The 21,367-nt window shown below is 53.7% G+C and overlaps 1 protein-coding gene across 1 annotated transcript in view; it reads right to left on the bottom strand.

Annotated features, from left to right (window-relative positions):
• Positions 1 to 1,518: 1,518 nt before the first annotated feature.
• The window catches only part of GPR4 (G protein-coupled receptor 4), a 36,083-nt gene continuing 16,234 nt past the window's right edge, over positions 1,519 to 21,367 (bottom strand). The window contains exon 2 of the mRNA XM_060258230.1: positions 1,519 to 2,977. Coding sequence (XP_060114213.1) covers positions 1,642 to 2,742 — 1,101 coding nt within the window. The 5' untranslated portion in view covers positions 2,743 to 2,977 and the 3' untranslated portion in view covers positions 1,519 to 1,641. The remainder of the gene's footprint in view (positions 2,978 to 21,367) is intronic.

Here is a 21,367-nt window from a genome sequence, read left to right as displayed (position 1 = left end):
GTCCCTTTGATGGCCAGAACTCCCTTGGAGTTCAATTATGCTTGCCACACCCTTGCTCCTGGCGCCGCCCCCAATGTCTCCTGGCTCCACCCCCAAAGTCCCCAGATATTTATTGAACTGGACTTGGCAACCCTAGCAGAAACGTCGCTGCGTGGGAGCTCCGTTGTCAGAGCGCACAGCTCCTCCACCTGCCTCAGCCCCCCCCCCCCGCTGAGGCCTGGCTTTGGTTGCCCAGCCATCTCGAGGCTAGATTGGGGGCCAGTGTGGTAGCCGTGGGTGGTGTGGTGCCCACTGACACCTTTTCTGGCGCCCGCAAGGTGATTTTAGGAAGTCTGATGGACTGTCGGAGATTTGGTCAGCTGTGGGGATGTTTTTTTAAGAAAAATGTTGCTTGGGCAGCAGCTGCCGCCACACCACAAGGATCTGCACTGTGCGACTGGGAGTGAAGGTGCGGCGGCCATTTTGTGGCTGGCTCCGCCTCCTGTGGCAGCCATTTTGTTGCTGCGTGCCGTGTCAAAATTCAAGATCTACCACAGGCTGGGGACCCCTGGGCTAGATGGATGGCACCTGAGAAAGGGCTTTCTCTGTTATGGCCCCAAAACTTTGGCACCCCCTCTCTGGAGAGGTTTGTCTGTCTCCCTCTATTGCTGTCTTTCACCTCGGGCTGCCAAGTCCACTTCCAGAAATATCTGGGGACTTTGGGGGTGGAGCAAGGAGACTTTGGGGGTGGAGCCAGAAGATGTTAGGGGTGGAGCCGAGATCAAGGCTGTGACAAGCATAATTGAACTCCAAAGGGAGTTCTGGCCATCACATTTAAAGGGACTGCACACCTTTTCAATCCCTTCCTTCCATAGGAAATAATGGATAGGGGCACCTTCTTTTGGGGCTCGTAGAATTGGACCCCCTGGTCCAATCTTGTTGAAACTTGGGGAGTGTTTTGGGGAGAGGCACAAGATGCTATACTGAAAATGTGGTGCCTCTACCTCAGCCCGCCCCCTCAGAGCCCCAGATACCCGCAGATCAATTCTCCATTATTTTCTATGGGAATAAATCTCCATAGGGAATAACAGAGTTCCCAGCAGACATTTCCCTCCCCTCCCCCCGCTTTCTGACTACCCTGAAGCGGGGGGAGGGCCTCCAAACCGGGGGATCCCCTGCCCTCACCTGGGGATTGGCAACCCTACTTTCACCAGCATGTGCAGAATGTTCTTTTTTTGGCGTAATCTGGCATACCCCAAGTAGCAATTAACGGTCCTCCTTCCCGTGTTGTTTCTTAAGGTGTTTTTAAATGGAATGGCATAGTTCTAGGCTAGCTATATTTTCAGTGAGTTAAATGTTGGAACGTTCCTTACGCTTGCTGCCTTGTGGCCCCCAATGGGGAGGAAAGGGGTCATAAAACTGTTTTAAATAAACAGAGGTGGAGAAGCCTCGTCCTGTGGGGGGCAGCCGAGGAGAAGCGCACGTCCACGTAGCCCGTGTGATTCGTCGCTAACGCCCAGGAGTTTCCGAGTCGTTATAACAATAATAACAATATTTTATTTTCCCAATACTGTATGTACAGGCTGTCTGCCCTGGCAGGTTGCCAGCAAGGTGCTGTGCCCTCTACTCTCACTGTCGAGCGCCAGGGGGCTGGTGGGAAGTTCAGTGGTTAAAAGTCACTATCTTCATTTGGAGCTCCTCCTCCCGCGTCCCCTCCGCAACCTGGGAGGGGGGCAGAGGCAGGGCCAGGGGCTGCCGGCAGAAGTAGCTCTTCTTGGAGGAGAGAGGGGTGTCGAGGGTGAGCGAGGCGTTGGCCATCTCCTGGGGCTTGGAGCTGGTGAGGAAGCGCACCATGGTGGACAAGGCCTTAGCCACGTCGTTGCGGGCCCCCTCGTTGGCAAAGCAGTAGAGGATGGGGTCAGCCACGCAGTTCAAGCTGGTGAAGGCCAGCGAGGTGTGGTAGGCAACGAACACCTTCTCCTCGAAGCTGCAGTCGCACGGTTTGCTCAGGTAGACGGTGCTGCGAGACAGCAGGATGAGGTGGTAGGGCCCAAAGCAGACCAGGAGGATGGCGATCAGGCTGAGCGAGAGCCGCTTGATCTTGGCCTTCTCCTCCTTCTCCGTGGAGATGTTGCCCCGCACGGCACGCAGGATCCCCTGGTAGGAGAAGAGCATCAGCACCCAGGGGAAGAGGAAGCCGATGAAGACCCGGTAGAGGTTCAACCATGCCACCCACTCCTCCATGGGGTACTTCTCAAAGCAGAAGGTGTGGTTGTAGAGGTCGTGGAAGAGTTCGTTGTGGAAGAGCGGCGCCGAGTTGGCCCCGATCTCGATGGCCCACACCACCACGCTGACGGCCACGGCCGTCTTGACCCGCCGGAACTTGGCAAAGCGCAGCGGGTGCGCCACGGCCAGGTAGCGGTCCACGGAGATGCAGCAGAGGAAGGCGACGCTGATGTAGATGTTGGTGTAGAAGATGAAGCCGAAGAGCTTGCAGGACTCCTGGCCGTGGATCCAGTTGTCGTAGTGGAAGAAGTAGTCGATCCAGAGGGGCAGGGTGCCGATGTACAGCAGGTCCGCGATGGAGAGGTTCATCAGGTAGACGCCCAGCTCGTTCTTCTGCCGCACCTGCAGGTAGGCCGCCCAGAGCGCCATGCAGTTGGTGGGGAGGCCGATGGCGATGACGATGATGTAGAGCGTGGGCGGGAAGAGGTGGTCGACCTTGGAGTCGACGTGGCAGCTCAGCAGGGACGCGTTGCACATCCTCGAGGCGGGGAGGCTGGTGCCGCGGGCGGGACGGCGAGGGGGAGGGTGGGAGTCAGAGCAGGAGCGTGTGAGGCTGGAAGTGGTACGTCCACAGGACCGCACAGGCCCCCGCAAGGAAGTCCCTAGAGACGATGGGCAGCAGGCCCTCCATAGGCCACGCCTAGGCGGCACCTCCCCCGGGGGCTCCGGATCCTCCAGTTAGCGCAGTCGGACTTGGAGGGCTCTCTCGAGTCTGGGAAAGGAGGATAAGGCAGATTTTTTAAAATCATGAGAAGGTACAGTAGCTTGTGCCCTGCCTGAACTGCACCCCCCCTCCCAATGCCTGGCTGTTCTTGTACTGCAGGGGGCAGGAAGTGGCCGGATCTCGGATGACCCCCGGGGAGCTGCATCCCTGAGTGGTGGGAGTGACCAGCACCGTCTGAACCAGCCTTGCTTCTCTGCAGACACGAACAGGACTTCACATCGTGTATCCTGAGGCAAATTCCCCTCCCGAATGCGTGTTTTTTTTCCTTTTTGTAAGACCCAGCAGGAAAAATCGCTCTGGAGGACCTGAAAGCTTGCACGCTGTCCTCTGTCATTAAGCTGGTCCTAAGAGAAGGACTTCCCCTGCCCTGGATGGCCCAGGCCAGCCCGACCAGGTTGACAAGATGATGCCTGGGATGGAGAAGGTAGAGGAAGAAGGACTTCTCTCCCTTTCTCACAATACGAGAACTTGTGGACATTCAATGAGCAGTCGGGTTAGAACGGATAAAAGGAGGTACTTCTTCACCCAAAGGGTGATTAACAGGTGGAATTCACTGCCACAGGAGGTGGTGGCGGCTGCAAGCATAGGCAGCTTCAAGAGGGGATTGGATAAGCATATGGAGCAGACGTCCATCAGTGGCTATTAGCCACAGAGTATTGTTGGAACTCTCTGTCTGGGGCAGTGATGCTCTGTATTCTTGGTGCTTGGGGGGCACAGTGGGAGGGCTTCTAGTGTTCTGGCCCCACTGATGGACCTCCTGATGGCACCTGGGTTTTTGGCCACTGTGTGACACAGAGTGTTGGACTGGATGGGCCATTGGCCTGATCCAACATGGCTTCTCTTATGTTCTTAACAGTGGGAGGGCTTCTAGTGTCCTGGCCCCACTGATGGACCTCCTGATGGCACCTGGCAGAGTGTTGGACTGGATGGGCCACTAGCCCGATCCAGCATGTCTCCTCTGATGTTCTTATGATCGCAACTGATCTCAGAAGCTACGCAGGGCTGGCCTCTGGATAGTGCTCAGATGAGAGACCACTGAGAAAGACGCTTCAGGAGGCAGCACTGGCCAACCACCTCTGAACGTCCCTTGCTTGAAAACCCTGCAGGTTTTCAGGCAGCACTCTTGCCCCCTCCTCACAGTTAGCAAATGCAGAGTGAACAATTCAGGACAAGGCTGACTGGCACTTTCCATGCAGAATCCAGGACTGCCCTGTCACAACTCCCATTTGTTTGTAGAAAAGAGGATGCCAAGGAATCTAAGACAGCAGGAGAGAGCTGGAAGGCCTGAACTGGGGCTGAATGTTTGGACAGGAGAACAAGAGTCAGCCTCTGGATCCCGGAGCCAGGAGGCAACGTCAGGAGAAGGCCCCAGCCTCAATGCCCTGTCTTTGGCCCTCTAAAGGAACTCACTGGCCCCTGTGTGAGATAGGAAGTTGGACCCTCCCTGGTCTGATCCAGCAGGCCTTTTCTGATCTTCTCGGGAAGGCCTCGGCCTCTCTGCCTCCTGATGGCACCTGGAAGAGTGTTGGACTGGATGGGCCATTGGCTGTTGGCCCTCCAGGGGAACTGATAGGCCACTGTGTGAAACAGGAGGCTGGACTAGATGAACCCTCCCTGGTCTGATCCAGCAGGGCTCTTCTGATGTTCTCATGAAGGCCTCAGCCTCTCTGGTCTGCTGTCAGCCCTTTGGAGGAAATGGTTGGCCCCTGTGTGAGATGGGAAGCTGGACTAGATGGGCCACTGGTCTGACCCAGCAAAGCTCTTCTGATGTCCTTAAGAGTACAAGAGCCAGCGTGAGGCAAGTCTTAGTATGCAGGCCATCACCTTCTGGACAGCTTGAGCCCTCTGCAGGCACGCCGGCCACGGATCACAGCTGCTCCGTTGGACAAAGCTGTTTCCGGCTCACCCTGCTCTCTCCCTCAATTGTCCTCAAATCTAACAAGGTTAGCATAGCTACAGTCCCCAGATGCTGTGGATTAGGGGAAGGTGGTGGCAGAGGTGTGTGCATGTGTGTGTGTGTTGGGTGGGGTGCTTCACAACCTCCTCTGCCTTCTTGTCTCCCTGCCCCTTCCACCACCACTTGTCAAGATAATGAAACAGATGCTTAGGCCCATTAAGAACATAAGGGAAGCCCTGTTGGATCAGGCCAGTGGCCCATCCAGTCCAACTCTCTATGTCACAGAAGAACATAAGAGAAGCCCTGTTGGATCAGGCCAGTGGCCCATCCAGTCCAACATTCTGTGTCACACAGTGGCCAAAAAACCAAGTGCCATTAGGAGGTCCACCAGTGGGGCTAGAAGCCCTTCTACTGTGCACCTCCCAAGCACCAAGAATACAGAGCATCACTGCCTCAGACATAAGAACATAAGAGAAGCCCTGTTGGATCAGGCCAGTGGCCCATCCAGTCCAACACTCTGCGTCACATAAGAACATAAGAGAAGCCCTGTTGGATCAGGCCAGTGGCCCATCCAGTCCAACACACTGTGTCACAGAAGAACATAAGAGAAGCCATGTTGGATCAGGCCAGTGGCCCATCCAGTCCAACACTCTGTGTCACACAATGGCCAAAAAACCAAGTGCCATTAGGAGGTCCACCAGTGGGGCTAGAAGCCCTTCTACTGTGCACCTCCCAAGCACCAAGAATACAGAGCATCACTGCCTCAGACATAAGAACATTAGAGAAGCCATGCTGGATCAGGCCAATGGCCTCTCCAGTCCAACACTCTGTGTCACACAGTGGCCAAAAAACCAAGCGCCATCAGGAGGTCCATCAGTGGGGCCAGGACACTAGAAGCCCTCCCACTGCGCCCCCCCCCCCAAAAAAAGCACCAAGAATACAGGGCATCACTGTCCTAGACATGGGAACATGAGAAGCCATGTTAGATCAGGCCAATGGCCCATCCGGCCCAACATTCGGTGTCACACAGTGGCTAAAAAACCAAGTGCCATCAGGAGGTCCACCAGTGGGGCTAGGAGCCCTTCCACTTTGCCCCCCCAAGCACCATCAGGGCAAGGCAGATGTGCATACTGGGAGAAAAAGCTCATCCTGCACACAGAACACTCGAGTCAGGGAAAGGGGTTAAGCGTAGCCTTTTTTGTATGTGTGTGCATAGAATGTTTCACCCATGGGCATGAGCTGCAGTCTGGGAAAAACTTTGTGGGCTGATTCGTCTTCTACCTGTGCATATTCCAGTCTTGCCTGTACTTAAGAGTGAACAAAAAAGATTCCAACGTAGCTCGATCATATCTCCCCATTTCTGATCATGGGAAGGTGGGAGCAGGAGGCCTGGCCTGGTGACACAGTCCCCATCCCCCCCAGCAGAATCTGCTCCCAATCCACTCCGTGCACATTCTGTATAAATAGTCCGCAAACACTTTCCTAGATAAGTCTTTAAATATGCACCGAGGTCTGGGATTCGATGGAAGGATGTCCAGGGCCAGTTTGGTGTAGTGGTTAAATGTGCGGACTCTTATCTGGGAGAACTGGGTTTGATTCCCCACTCCTCCACTTGCAGCTGCTGGAATGGCCTTGGGTCAGCCATAGCTCTGGCAGAGGTTGTCCTTGAAAGGGCAGTTGCTGTGAGAGCCCTCTCCAGCCCCACCCACCTCACAGGGTGTCTGTTGTGGGGGAGGAAGGTAAAGGAGATGGTGAGCCACTCTGAGACTCCCGAGTGGAGGGCGGGATATAAATCCAATATCTTCATCTACCTCACAGGGTGTCTGTTGTGGGGGAGGAAGGGAAAGGAGATTGTGAGCCGCTCTGAGACTCTTCGGAGTGGAGGGCGGGATATAAATCCAATATCTTCATCTACCTCACAGGGTGTCTGTTGTGGGGGAGGAAGGGAAAGGAGATTGTGAGCCGCTCTGAGACTCTTCGGAGTGGAGGGCGGGATATAAATCCAATATCTTCATCTACCTCACAGGGTGTCTGTTGTGGGGGAGGAAGGGGAAGGAGATTGTGAGCCGCTCTGAGACTCTTCGGAGTGGAGGGCGGGATATAAATCCAATATCTTCATCTACCTCACAGGGTGTCTGTTGTGGGGGAGGAAGATAAAGGAGATTGTGAGCCGCTCTGAGACTCTTCGGAGTGGAGGGCGGGATATAAATCCAATATCTTCATCTACCTCACAGGGTGTCTGTTGTGGGGGAGGAAGGGAAAGGAGATTGTGAGCTGCTCTGAGACTCTTCGGAGTGGAGGGCGGGATATAAATCCAATATCTCCTTCTTCTTCAGGGCAGAAGTCGTTGCCTTCACCCAGACCTGAGCCCCAGCATCTGCCTGTCTCTCTTTTCAGGAATTTTTCTCTGGCTTAACTCTGCAAGCGTTAGCTCCTTCATTAATTGGCCTCTGAAAGCGCTGGGCATGTTGAAAGTCTGCACAGAACAGCTCCTGAAAAATTAACGCTGACCTTTCTAGGGCCTTAATCCTTTTGGCTGGAGCTGAAGGTCATAGGGACCCCCCTCCCCCCAGAACACGATTCTCCAGAACTCTCCTGCCAGGTTCTAAAGGGCACGGAGCAAAGCGGGCCCAGGCTGGGGCAAGAAGTGGCAGTGCCCCCCCCCAGTCCCAAACAGGCCACTGGAAGCATCAGCAGCCACTAAGCCACTCTGAGATTCTGAGTTTCAGAGTGGAAGGTGGGGTATAAATCCAATATTATCGTCGTTGTCACCCTCAAGTTAGCAACTCAGGGTCAGTGCCATCTGTAATAATAAAGATGGGTCCCCAGCTTCAGTCCTCTTCTCCCCAGGGTGTCCTTTCTCTCTCTCGCTCAACAAAGCTCTTTCTGGCAGTGAGTAAATGGCCTTGCAAACAGCAGAGGGAAAAGAATCTGTCAGTGCACTTGGATGTTGTCTTTGTGAAGGCATTTTGAGGGCACTGGGAAAGGGAACAGAGGGGTCAGGAAAAATCCTGACTGAGTTCCGGAGAATTTAATTTCGAAAAATACGGGAATGTGTATACAGTCCCCAAGGTGCTGGAACCAGAGTGTACTATATGACGAAGATGGGGAGGGGTCTGGAGACCAAGTCCTATGAGGAAAGGCTGAAGGAGCTGGGCATGTTTAGCCTGGAGAGGAGGCAGCTGAGAGATGATAGGATCACCATCCTCAAGTATTTGAAGGGCTGTCCTATAGAGGGTGGGGTGGAATTGTTTTCTGTGGTCCCAGAAGGTAGGACCTGAACCAATGGGTTGAAATTAAGAGTTTCTGGCTCAACATTAGGAAGAACTTCCTGACCATTAGGACGATTCCTCGGTGGAACAGGCTTTCTCGGGAGGTGGTGGGCTCTCCTTCCTTGGAGGTTTTGAAACAGAGGCTAGATGGCCATCTGACAGCGATGAAGATCCTGTGAATTTAGGGGAAGGTGTTTGTGGGTTTCCTGCATTGTGCAGGGGGTTGGACTAGATGACACCAGAGGTCCCTTCCCACTCTATGATTCTGATTCTACTAGAGCAGGGGTCTTCAAACTTTTTAAATAGGAGGCCAGTTCACTGTCCCTCAGACTGTTGGAGGGCCGGACTGCCGTTACTGTACAAGGCCGCGGGCCGTCACTTCTCCGTCTTCTGCATCTCTCTCCCTTCCCCATACCACACACCCCGGCCTGGGAACTCACCTCACCTCGGTATCACCTCACACTCTGTCTCCGCCGCCTCAGCCCAGTGCCGGAAGTGTGCGTTGCTAACGCGAGTTTAGGTCGAACGTCACTTCCGGTCTGATTTTGCCATAACCCGGCGGGCCGCATCTGGCCCGCGGGCCGTAGTTTGAGGACCCCTGTACTAGAACATGCTGTGATGATTGTTCAAGGAAGTGAAAATACAGCAGCCCTCCTGTATCTTCCAAACTATAGTTTCATTTATGCCCTGCCGTTGTCCCCTAACGGGGACTCACAGCAGCTTCCCTCCTTCTCCTCTCCGCCATTTTATCCTCACAACAACCCTGGGAGGTAGGTTAGGCTGAGAGTGCATGACTGGGCCAAGGCCACCTAATAAGGTTCCATAGCACAAGCAGGGATCTGAATCTGGGTCTCCCGGATACTGGTCCGGCATTCTTAACCACTATCCCACACTGGCTCTCAGAGAAAACTCTTTGAGAGAAACCTAGAAAATTATTTGCTTCTGCCACCATTCTGGGTCCGGAACCATTCTCCGGGAGGTGAAGTTCTCGGAGATGTTCTGGTGGATCTCTGCCTTGACCCAGATGGCTGATCTGGTCAGATCTCAGGAGCCAAGCAGGGCCGATCAAGGCTAGTATTTGGCTGGGAGCAGGCAGTCAGTGGCCAGCCACCTCTGAACACTGAAGACCCCTCCATGAAGCGGCGGAGGGGGAGCTAATGGAAACTTCTCGGATGCTTCTGAACCTGGCCGTTGCCAGGAGAGAGGGGAATGCCAGCGGGTTAAGCAACATGCCCTGGTTGCCCTCGGAGAGGGAACCTGCATCACGACTGCCGAAATGAGGCGTAATTGCAGTGAGAAACTTGGTGGGAGGGGAGAGGGAGGGAGGGAGAGCAGGCTGAAGCAGTCAACGGGGCCGGGGAGAGACCGCAGGGAGATGTGGCGGGGCAGAACCAGCGTTCAGCCTGACTTCCACCCTGGAGGAGAAGGGCTCAGAGGTGCTGTGGGGTGCACCTGGCAGGGGGTGGGGGAGCAGTTTTGGGGCGCTTCACAGAGGAAAAGGAGGCCTAAGTAGGGTTGGCAAGTCCAATTCAAGAAATAGCTGTGGATTTTGGGGGTGGGGCCAGGAGACTTTGGGGGTGGGGCCAGGAGACTTTGGGGGTGAGGCCAGGAGCAAGGTTGTGACAAGCATAACTCCGAAGGGAGTTCTGGCCATCACACTGAAAGGGACCGCACACCTTTTAAATGCCTTCCTTCCCCTGGAAATAATGAAGGATAGGGGCACCTTCTTTGGAGGCTCATAGAATTGGACCCCCTGGTCTAATTCTTTTGACACTTGGAGGGTGTTTTGAGGAGAGGCATCGGATGCTATGCTGAAAATTTGGTGCCTCTACCTCAAACCCACCCACCCCCCAGCCCCACATACCCGCAGATCAATCTCCATTATACCCTATTGGAATCTGTCTCCATAGGGAATAATGGAGTGCCCAGCAGACATTTTCCTCCAACCCCCCCCCCCCCCGCTTTCTGATGACCCTGAAGCGGGGGGGGGGGGCTCCAAACTGGGGGATCCCCTGCCCCCACCTGGGGATTGGCAACCCTAGGTCTAATGAAGCATGCTGGTGCTTCCAGACAGCGCGGGGGCGGGGCTTCTGGGGTCGGAGGTGGGATGGCCAGAGGGCACTGTGGGGAGTCCAGGAAGCTGAGATCAGGCGGCTCCCTTCTCTGCTCTCCCTTCAGGCCGAGAGGAGCAAAGAGCAGAGGAAGAGGGCTGGGTGAGGAATGGGTTGTGTAACTGGCTCATCCAGCAGAAGCTTGGCAAAGAGAGAGCCAGTGTGGCCTAGCGGTTAGAGACCCAGGTTCGAATCCCCACTCTGCCACGGAAGCTTACTGGGTGACCTTGGGCCAGCCACACCATTGTGGTTAAACGGTTAAGAGGAGCAAACCCTAATCTGGAGACCGGGGTTCGAATCCCCGCTCTTCCCCGTGCTGGGCCAGTCACGGTTCTCTCAGGACTCTCCCAGCCCCACCTGCCTCACAGAGTGCCTGGTGGGAAGAGGAAGGTGAGGTGATTGTAAACCATTTCGAGACTCCTGCTGGTAGAGAAAAATGGGGTATAAGCACCAGCCTTTCTGCTCAGCTTAACCTCTCTCCCTGGGGTTTGAAGGACAGGAGGAGGACGTTAGCCGCTTTGGGTCCCCACAAAGGAGAAGGAAAGGAAGGGTCCCCTGTGCAAGCACCAGTCATTTCCGGCTCTGGGGTGGCGTTGCTTTCACAATGTTTTCACGGCAGACTTTTTATGGGGTGGTTTGCCATTGCCTTCCCCAGTCATCTCCACTTTCCCCCCAGCAAGCTGGGGACTCATTTGACCGACCTTGGAAGGATGGAAGGCTGAGTCAACCTGGAGCCGGCTACCTGAACCAGCTTCCGCTGGGATCGAACTCAGGTCGTGAGCAGAGAGTTCAGACCACAGTACTGCAGCACTGCTGCTTTACCACTCTGTGCCACAGAGGAGAAAGGCGGGGTCTAAAGGAGGTCACAAGAGGACAAGACTTGCTGGGGCCTCGTCCCCCCCTCCCACCCCCAACGGACAGGTGCGCTCCTCATCCCACAGCCAGTAATGTAACGCGGAGACCACTGGCCACCTTCCCTGCTCAGCTGCATGGTTTGGTTTGGCTTTGGCCGGGAGGGCCTCTTACCAGGCACGGAATCTTCTCAGCCATCCAGGCAGGGCTGGCCTGAGAAAATCTGGAGCCAGAGGTGGAAAACGCAGCCCCCCCTTCCTCCCTCTCCCGCTGCCACACACGCACACTCCTCTCCACTAATTAACTTGTCCTGCAAGCTGGCCAGCAGGTCTCTTATGCAAGGCCCTCTTAAAACCACCAGGCGCGCACCGTTCGTTTTTAACGAGGCTTGGGAGACGGTGCCCCCCCCCCCCGCCTCCAACTCCTGTGGGTCAGCTTTTCCTGTTCACCACTCAGTTGCCTTGAAAGGCATCCAAAAACATGGTTCCTTCGGCTGGTCGCTGCTTTTTCCCTCCCTCCAAATGACAAGGGTGGTCTTGAGGGCAGGAGCTCCATACACGGATATTCCATGGTGGGATTCGGGGATAATGAGAGGAGTGCTTCTGGGCGTGGCTAGAGGGCTTTTCCGGGGACTTTGGCCCAATCCCGTCATATCTGGGATGAGGGCATCCTTGCCTCAAGGGTCTGCAACTTTCAGGGGCTAGAAAGAGAATCAGTTTGGTGTAGTGGTTAAGTGTGGACTCTTATCTGGGAGAACCGGGTTTGATTCCCCACTCCTCCACTTGCACCTGCTGGAATGGCCTTGGGTCAGCCAGAGCTCTCTTATGTGGGAGAACCGGGTTTGATTCCCCACTCCTCCACTTGCAGCTGCTGGAATGGCCTTGGGTCAGCCAGAGCTCTGGCAGAGGTTGTCCTTGAAAGGGCAGCTGCTGTGAGAGCCCTCTCCAGCCCCACCCACCTCACAGGGTGTCTGTTGTGGGGGGGAGAAGATAAAGGAGATTTTAGACCACTCTGAGACTCTGTCCTTGAAAGGGCAGCTTCTGGAAGAGCTCTCAGTCCCACCTGCATCACAGGGTGCCTGTTGTGGGGGAGGAAGGGAAAGGAGATTGTAGGCTGCTCTGAGACTCTGTCCTTGAAAGGGCAGCTGCTGTGAGAGCTCTCTCAGCCCTACTTGCCTCACAGGGTGTCTGTTGTGGGGGAAGAAGGTAAAGGAGATTGTGAGCCGCTCTGAGACTCTTCGGAGTGGAGGGCGGGATATAAATCCAATATCTTCTTCTACCTCACAGGGTGTCTGTTGTGGGGGAGGAAGCGAAAGGAGATTGTGAGCCGCTCTGAGACTCTTCGGAGTGGAGGGCGGGATATAAATCCAATATCTTCATCTACCTCACAGGGTGTCTGTTGTGGGGGAGGAAGGTAAAGGAGATTGTGAGCCGCTCTGAGACTCTTCGGAGTGGAGGGCGGGATATAAATCCAATATCTTTATCTACCTCACAAGGTGTCTGTTGTGGGGGAGGAAGGGAAAGGAGATTGTGAGCCGCGCTGAGACTCTTCGGAGTGGAGGGCGGGATATAAATCCAATATCTTCTTCTACCTCACAAGGTGTCTGTTGTGGGGGAGGAAGGGAAAGGAGATTGTGAGCCGCGCTGAGACTCTTCAGAGTGGAGGGCGGGATATAAATCCAATATCTTCTTCTACCTCACAGGGTGTCTGTTGTGGGGGAGGAAGGGAAAGGAGATTGTGAGCCGCTCTGAGACTCTTCAGAGTGGAGGGCGGGATATAAATCCAATATCTTCTTCTACCTCACAGGGTGTCTGTTGTGGGGGAGGAAGGTAAAGGAGATTGTAAGCCGCTCTGAGACTCTTCGGAGTGGAGGGCAGGATATAAATCCAATATCTTCTTCTACCTCACAGGGTGTCTGTTGTGGGGGAGGAAGGTAAAGGAGATTGTGAGCCGCTCTGAGACTCTTCGGAGTGGAGGGCGGGATATAAATCCAATATCTTCATCTACCTCACAGGGTGTCTGTTGTGGGGGAGGAAGGTAAAGGAGATTGTGAGCCGCTCTGAGACTCTTCGGAGTGGAGGGCGGGATATAAATCCAATATCTTTATCTACCTCTCAAAGTGTCTGTTGTGGGGGAGGAAGGTAAAGGAAATTGTGAGCCGTGCTGAGACTCTTCGGAGTGAGAGGGCGGGATATAAATCCTGTATCTTCATCATCATCAAAGAAACACTCCCTTGCCAGCCTCCACTGATCGGGCTGCCCATGAGAGCAAGAGCCTGCTCAAGAACTGGCATCCCACTGGTGCTGACTTCCTGCCCACCTCTCCAAGCCTGTGCTGCGGAAGAGCCAGGAGGAAATGAAGCGGAAGGCAGGGACATCCGTCATCTGGGCTGCTCTGGGCACACCGCTAATAATTGTCCTGCTCTCGTGACTGGTGAGGTGGCTCAAACAAAAGGAGGGATGGCATTACTCTGCAACTAGATACTGCAGGCAATGATGAGAGAAAGACATTCAGCTCCAGGCCCTGCCAGGAGATCAGGACTGTGACCCCTCCACAGGGGTTAAGCCCCCTTTGGTTCCTCTCCAAAAGAGAGCCAGTTTGGTGTAGTAGTTAAGTGTGCAGACTCTTATCTGGGAGAACTGGGTTCAATTCCCCACTCCTCCACTTGCAGCTGCTGGAACGGCCTTGGGTCAGCCATAGCTCTGGCAGAGCTGCCCTTGAAAGGGCAGCTGCTGTGAGAGCTCTCTCAGCCCCACCCACCTCACAGGGTGTCTGTTATGGGGAAGGAAGGGAAGGATATTGTAGGCCACACTGAGACTCTGTTCTTGAAAGGGCAGCTTCTGGGAGAGCCCTCTCCGACCCACCCACCTCACAGGGTTCTGTTGTGGAGGGAGAAGATACAGGAGATTGTAAGCTGCTCTGAGTCTCTGATTCAGAGAGAAGGGCGGGGTGTAACTCTGCAATTCTCCTCCTCCTGCAGCCTCTGTCTACCCCTTCCTCTCCTCTCGCTCCCCACATCAGGCTGGTGGGTCTGCAGGGGCCTTTGTGGGTGGCGCAGTCCCTGCAAAAGAATGCTGCACAAAACTCTCAAGTCCCCAACTGCCAAACGGTCTCTTCAGCATCCCTGTCTAGGCTCAGGGTGGAGAAACCTTGCAAAGTTCTACATGCAAAGAAACTTTATTAATCGATCCTATTCACGCATGCGTGCCTATTGGTATAACCTCATCTAAAGCTTCCTTATAGCAGCCGGTCAGACCCAGCTCAGTACGTTGCTGGTCAGCAGCTGTTCCGGGTCTCATCGCAGCTTCAGAGGCTGGGGTCTGAACCAGAGGCCATCTGCCCAGTCGCCCTCCGAAATCCTCCTCCGCTCCCTCCTCATTTCAAAGCCCGAGGGCCTCGGCCTGCATGGGCTTTGCTTTGTTTTTGAAGCAAACCCTGAGGCCGATTTCCCACTCACCTCACGCTACTCTCACATTCGTCCGCCCAGCGGGGCTTCCTCCCGATTTCACACTACCTGCCCTTGGGCTGCAGCAAGCATCGGCATTTTTGTGCAGCAAGCAGAAAACCAGTTCCTGTTTGCTGCACGAAAATGCCGACGCTTGCTGCAGCCCCGGGGCAGAGAGTGAGAAATCGGAAGGAAGCCCCTCTGAGGAGACAAACGTGAGAGCGGCGTAAGGTGAGTGGGAAATAGGCCTGAGATTCCCAAGGTGCCTCAGGACAAATCTCAGGGTTTGCACACTGCAGTCTTGGGGACTGCCACCAGATGTTGCAGCAGATTGGATACACATCTGGAGCAGAGGCCCCTGGGTGGCTATTAGCTACAAGGTGTAGGTGGAACGCTCTGTCTGGGGCAGGGATGCTCTGTCTTCTTGGTGCTTGGGAGGCCACAGTGGGAGGGGCTTCTGGAGTTCTGGTCCCATTGGTGGACCTCCTGATGGGCCCTGGGTTTTTTTGGCCACTGTGGGACAACACAGTGTTGGATTAGATGGACCATTAGCCTGATCTAACCTGGCTTCTCTTGTGTTCTTATGAATCCGGGGGACCCGCCGAGTCCAAAAAGAAAGGGAACAAGGCGGAGAGGCTCTCAGCGCTTGACTGTTCCCAGCTGCGGAACTCCCTGCTCCTGAAATCTCGTCCCAGTCTTGGGTCAGAGCTGGACCCTCAGCTAGGCCACCGAGGCTGGAATGCTTTAGCATGGTGGCGAGGTCATTGCTCACCACCTCTGGTGCCCTGCGTGCTTTGGAAGAAGCAGTCTGTTGTGATCGTGCCGCTTCACACAAAGGGCTTCCCCACCAACAACCACACCAGCTGGGCTTCCACACCGGCTCCTAGATTCCATGGCATTCACCCCATTAAGAAGAAGAAGAAGATACGGATTTATATCCCACCCTGTGCTCTGAATCTCAGAGACTCAGAGCGGCTTTCAATCTCCTTTATCTTCTCCCCCCACAACAGACACCCTGTGAGGTGGGTGGGGCTGAGAGAGCTCTCCCAGCAGCTGCCCTTTCAAGGACAACCTCTGCCAGGCTATGGCTGACCCAAGCCCATTCCAGCAGCTGCAAGTGTAGGAGTGGGGAATCAAAGAAGAAGAAGACTGCAGATTTATACCCCGCCCTTCTCTCTGAATCAGAGACTCAGAGTAGCTCACAATCTCCTATATCTTCTCCTCCCACAACAGACACCCTGTGAGGTGGGTGGGGCTGAGAGGGCTCTCACAGCAGCTGCCCTTTCAAGGACAACCTCTGCCAGGGCTATGGCTGACCCAAGGCCATTCCAGCAGCTGCAAGTGGAGGAGTGGGGAATCAAACCCGGTTCTCCCAGATAAGAGATCTCTGGCTGACCCAAGGCCATTCCAGCAGGTGCAAGTGCAGGAGGGGGGAATCAAACCCGGTTCTCCCAGATAAGAGAGCTCTGGCTGACCCAAGGCCATTCCAGCAGCTGCAAGTGGAGGAGTGGGGAATCAAACCCGGTTCTCCCAGATAAGAGAGCTATGGCTGACCCAAGGCCATTCCAGCAGCTGCAAGTGGAGGAGTGGGGAATCAAACCCGGTTCTCCCAGATATGAGAGCTCTGGCTGACCCAAGGCCATTCCAGCAGCTGCAAGTGGAGGAGTGGGGAATCAAACCCGGTTCTCCCAGATAAGAGAGCTATGGCTGACCCAAGGCCATTCCAGCAGCTGCAAGTGGAGGAGTGGGGAATCAAACCCGGTTCTCCCAGATAAGAGAGCTCTGGCTGACCCAAGGCCATTCCAGCAGGAGTGGGGAATCAAACCCGGTTCTCCCAGATAAGAGAGCTCTGGCTGACCCAAGGCCATTCCAGCAGCTGCAAGTGGAGGAGTGGGGAATCAAACCTGGTTCTCCCAGATATGAGAGCTCTGGCTGACCCAAGGCCATTCCAGCAGGTGCAAGTGGAGGAGTGGGGAATCAAACCCGGTTCTCCCAGATAAGAGAGCTCTGGCTGACCCAAGGCCATTCCAGCAGGTGCAAGTGGAGGAGTGGGGAATCAAACCCGGTTCTCCCAGATATGAGAGCTCTGGCTGACCCAAGGCCATTCCAGCAGCTGCAAGTGGAGGAGTGGGGAATCAAACCCGGTTCTCCCAGATAAGAGAGCTATGGCTGACCCAAGGCCATTCCAGCAGCTGCAAGTGGAGGAGTGGGGAATCAAACCCGGTTCTCCCAGATAAGAGAGCTCTGGCTGACCCAAGGCCATTCCAGCAGGAGTGGGGAATCAAACCCGGTTCTCCCAGATAAGAGAGCTCTGGCTGACCCAAGGCCATTCCAGCAGGTGCAAGTGGAGGAGTGGGGAATCAAACCCGGTTCTCCCAGATATGAGAGCTATGGCTGACCCAAGGCCATTCCAGCAGCTGCAAGTGGAGGAGTGGGGAATCAAACCCGGTTCTCCCAGATATGAGAGCTCTGGCTGACCCAAGGCCATTCCAGCAGGTGCAAGTGGAGGAGCGGGGAATCAAACCCGGTTCTCCCAGATAAGAGAGCTCTGGCTGACCCAAGGCCATTCCAGCAGGTGCAAGTGGAGGAGTGGGGAATCAAACCCGGTTCTCCCAGATATGAGAGCTATGGCTGACCCAAGGCCATTCCAGCAGCTGCAAGTGGAGGAGTGGGGAATCAAACCCGGTTCTCCCAGATAAGAGTCCGCACACTTAACCACTACACCTAACTGGCTCTCTACACCATTGTATTCAGGCACGCCAAATGCCACTTTTGGGGGGTATTCTTAACAGGGGGGTGGGTCTCTTTAGGAAGGGTTTTAGCTCCTCCTTAAAACTGCAACGGAGAGGATTCTAAAAGCAACCAACTGTCATCTCTTCAATATGGATTGATTGCTGCAGTAAGATCACTTTTTAAAATTCTGCCCTTCCACCCATGCGCTCAGTGCTCCGCTTCTCCCTTCCCCCACATTATCCTCATTACACCCCTGCGAGGTGGATACTGACTGCTCCGACTGTGACATCACAATGGTTCTAACTAGACTAACCCCAAGGGCTTAGGCCAAGGGTAGCCAACGGTAGCTCTCCAGATGTTTTTTTTTGCCTACAACTCCCATCAGCCCCAGCCATCGGCCATGCTGGCTGGGGCTGATGGGAGTTGTAGGCAAAAAACATCTGGAGAGCTACCGTTGGCCACCCCTGGCTTAGGCCAAGCTGACAGGCGGGGGGTCCATAAGCCAGAGGGTGGTACAGGAACCCTCCCCGGCCTCTGCACAAAGCAGCTCCCACGGAACACGGCAGAGAAATGGAAGGGGGGGGGGACTTGGTCCACGGGGTCGCAAAGAGTCGGAAGAAAGGACTGTAGCTCCTTCGTCTCCCTCCCCAGAAGGACATTGGCTTCTTCTTCCCGAATTACCAGCCCAAACGAGGTTAAGCCAGCCTAAGTCCCGCTGCCCACCTGCTTCCCATTATGAGCTGCCAGTGGCGGGCAGCTGTTCCCTGCCTTGGAGCGGAGTCGCCTGCCGCACCACCAACTCTAGCAGAAAGGGACCAAGAACCCTGCGTTTGGCTGGGCGAGGGGAGGACGTGGTCCTTTGGGAATACTTGCTCCTGGAAAGTGCCCTCAAGTCCCAGCTGGCTTGTGGCCGCCCCTGTGGGGCTTGCAAGGCAAGAGACGTTCAGAGGCCATCCTGGCCCTGGGCAGCCGTGGCCATCTCCCATCCAAATACGAACCAGGCCGACCGGCCCTGCTCAGCTGCTGAGATCTGACAATGTCTGGCTGCCTGCCTTAGGGACCGTCTCTCTCCATACGTTCCCCAGAGAGCACTGAGATCTAGTTCACAAAATCTTCTGAAAATCCCTGGGCCAAGGGAGGCCAAGCTAAAAACAAGAAGGGAGCAGGCCTTTTCAATAATGGCACCCCGATGGTGGAATCAGCTGCCAGAGGAGGTGCAGGCCCTATGGGATCTTAACCAGTTCCGTAAGGCTTGTAAAACCGCCCTCTTCCAACTTGCCTTCTAAGGTGGAACCTTGGCAATGACATCAAGCCATCTTTATAAATGTACTGAAATTGTAGCACCATTAATTTACACCGGTTTTAACTTATTTATTTAGCTTAAATTTATGAATTGCATCTTAACTGTATTACTTTATTGTATTAACTGTATTTATGTTACATCATGGTATAAGTACCATGTCTTGTAAGCCGCCCTGAGCCTGCCTAGGCAGGGAGGGTGGAGTATAAATAAAAATTTATTATTATTATTATTTAGAACAAAATAGGAGTCAAGTGGCACCTTTAAGACCAACTTAGTTTTATTCGGAACGTCAGCTTTCGTGTGCTCTCTAAGCACACTTCATCAGACGAGGGATCCAGTACAGTGAGCAAAGCCACACGTGGCTGGTAGTCCGTGGCTCGGAATGCAAACTGGTACAAACTTAAGATTCAAAGACAGAATAGCAAAATTAACGAATTGAGCAAACCTGTGATCTGAGTAGCATGAGCATGCGAAAGCAATAAAACAGTAATATGTCAACATGTGAGAATGTTTGTTAATGACTATATTGTATTAAGCCTGGGTCAAAAGGAAGGTATTTATATCTCAGAAGAGATATAAATATTTTCCTTTTGACCCAGGCTTAATACAATATAGCAGGGGTGGCCAACAGTAGCTCTCCAGATGTTTTTTGCCTGCAACTCCCATCAGCTTCAGCCATTGGCCATGCTGGCTGGGGCTGATGGGAGTTGTAGGCAAAATACATCTGGAGAGCTACCGTTGGCCACCCCTGCAATATAGTCATTAACAGACATTCTCACATGTTGACATGTTACTGTTTTATTGCTTCTGCATGCTCATGCTACTCAGATCAAGGGTTTGCTCAATTTGTTAATTTTACTATTCTATCATTGAATCTTAAATTTGCATTCCAAACCACTCCCTACCAAATAATTTTACTATACTGTGATTGGATCTTAAATTTGTACCAGTTTGCATTCTGAGCCACTGACTACCAGCTATGTGTGGCTTTGCTCACTGTACCGGATTCCTTGTCTGATGAAGTGGGCTTAGAGAGCACACGAAAGCTGACGTTCTGAATAAAACTAAGTTGGTCTTAAAGGTGCAACTCCACTCCTGTTTTGTTCTACTACTTCAGACCAACACGGCTGACTACTTGGATCTGGCTGTACTTAGGACTCTCCAAAGAAGTGTCTTTTGGGTTATGGCGTCTAATTTCCAACCTCACCTTTTTCAATCTGGGGACCACCCCTCCGAGACCCACCCCTCGCCGGGAAGCACCTTGCTAAATGTCTAGATCCCCTCTAATCTTCTAGGGGCAGAAGAGTTAAGTTTGGGCACAAGAAAAGGTCCAAAACGTCAGAAATCAGACTCAGAAAAAGTGAGTTGGTGCATCTGCCAACTGTCTTTCCTGCAGCACCAGTATATCCCACAGCCAGTCCCTGATGGGTATGGGTTTGGAGGCATGGTGCACAGATTAAAGAGGGTGGTCCCCAAACCAACTAGTCTCTGGCACCTCATTTGGAAAAATAAACCTTGAGCAGAAGAGTGCAGCAGGAGAAGCTGCACTGGTAGAACTTCTCTCTTCTGCAAAACGGAACTGGAGCTTAGGTTTAAACTGTGCTTCAGAGGTCCTGTATTTTTGGCTCAGGTATTTCCATCTTGTCGCTTTCCTTCCCTCTTGTGCCTCTTCTCCTTTTCTTACTACTTGACTTTTACTGTTGATGTTAAAAAGGTAAAGATAGTCCCATGTGCAAGCACCAGGCGTTTTCGACTCTGAGGTGACGTCGCATCACAAATATGGAGCAGAGGTCCATCAGTGGCTATTAGTGTGTGTGTGTGTGTGTATATATATATATATGTGTGTGTGTGTGTGTGTGTATATGTATATATATATTTATATATATATATATATAAATTTTGGCCCCGGTGTGACACAGAGTGTTGGACTGGATGGGCCACTGGCCTGATCTAACATGGCTTCTCTTATGTTCTTATGTTCACAGCAGACTTTTTACAGGGTGGTTTGCCATTGCCTTCCCCAGTCCCCTACACTTTCCCCCCAGCAATCTGGGGACTCACTTGACCGACCTCGGAAGGATGGAAGGCTGAGTCAACCTGGAGCCGGCTATCTGAACCAGCTTCCACTGGGATTGGACTCAGGTCATGAGCAGTGCTGCAGCTTTACCACTCTGTGCTTATTATTAATTGCTGTTCTCTGGGTTCAAATCTCTGCTGCAGCTGGCCGATTTCTGGTTGGGCCTCGGTGAGCCGCGGTTGCTTACCGGGGGAACGAAATAAGATTGCCTCCTGTCCTGTCTCCATGGAGGGGAGGTAGGATTCTAATGGAATCAGTCAACACAGCATCTAAATATTTTCAGCTCAGGAGGGCCACACGGAGTATCAGCTTGCCTGTCTTGCTGAGGTTGAGCCGCTTTCAGAACCCTTTTGGCATGGAAGTATAGGAACCTGGGCCTAACCAGGAAAACGTCCCATTTCCACCTTGAGTCCTAGCCAAATGCAGAGGAGAGGAAACATCTTCCTCTCCTTCCCCAAGTTGCATGCGGTGCCAAAGGTTGCTGAGTGCCTGAATGGCTTGCTGCAGAGGATCTTGGTTGCCTGCCCGCCTTCTCCTTCCTTTTCTAGCAGGTGCTGGGCCTCCCGCCCCTCCTAACAGCAGCCTGTGCTCAGACCCCAATTCGATTAGTCCGCCACAGGCCTATTTATATCCCCCAAATGCACTCTCTCTCTCTCTCTTCCTTGCCTGGAGTCAGACACAAGCCCCA

This window comes from Heteronotia binoei, chromosome 17, assembly GCF_032191835.1.
Source record: "Heteronotia binoei isolate CCM8104 ecotype False Entrance Well chromosome 17, APGP_CSIRO_Hbin_v1, whole genome shotgun sequence".
In the NCBI taxonomy this organism is placed as follows: Eukaryota; Metazoa; Chordata; class Lepidosauria; order Squamata; family Gekkonidae; genus Heteronotia; species Heteronotia binoei.
Note: the sequence above shows the minus strand (reverse complement) of the source record. Positions and strands in the feature narration are given on the sequence as shown.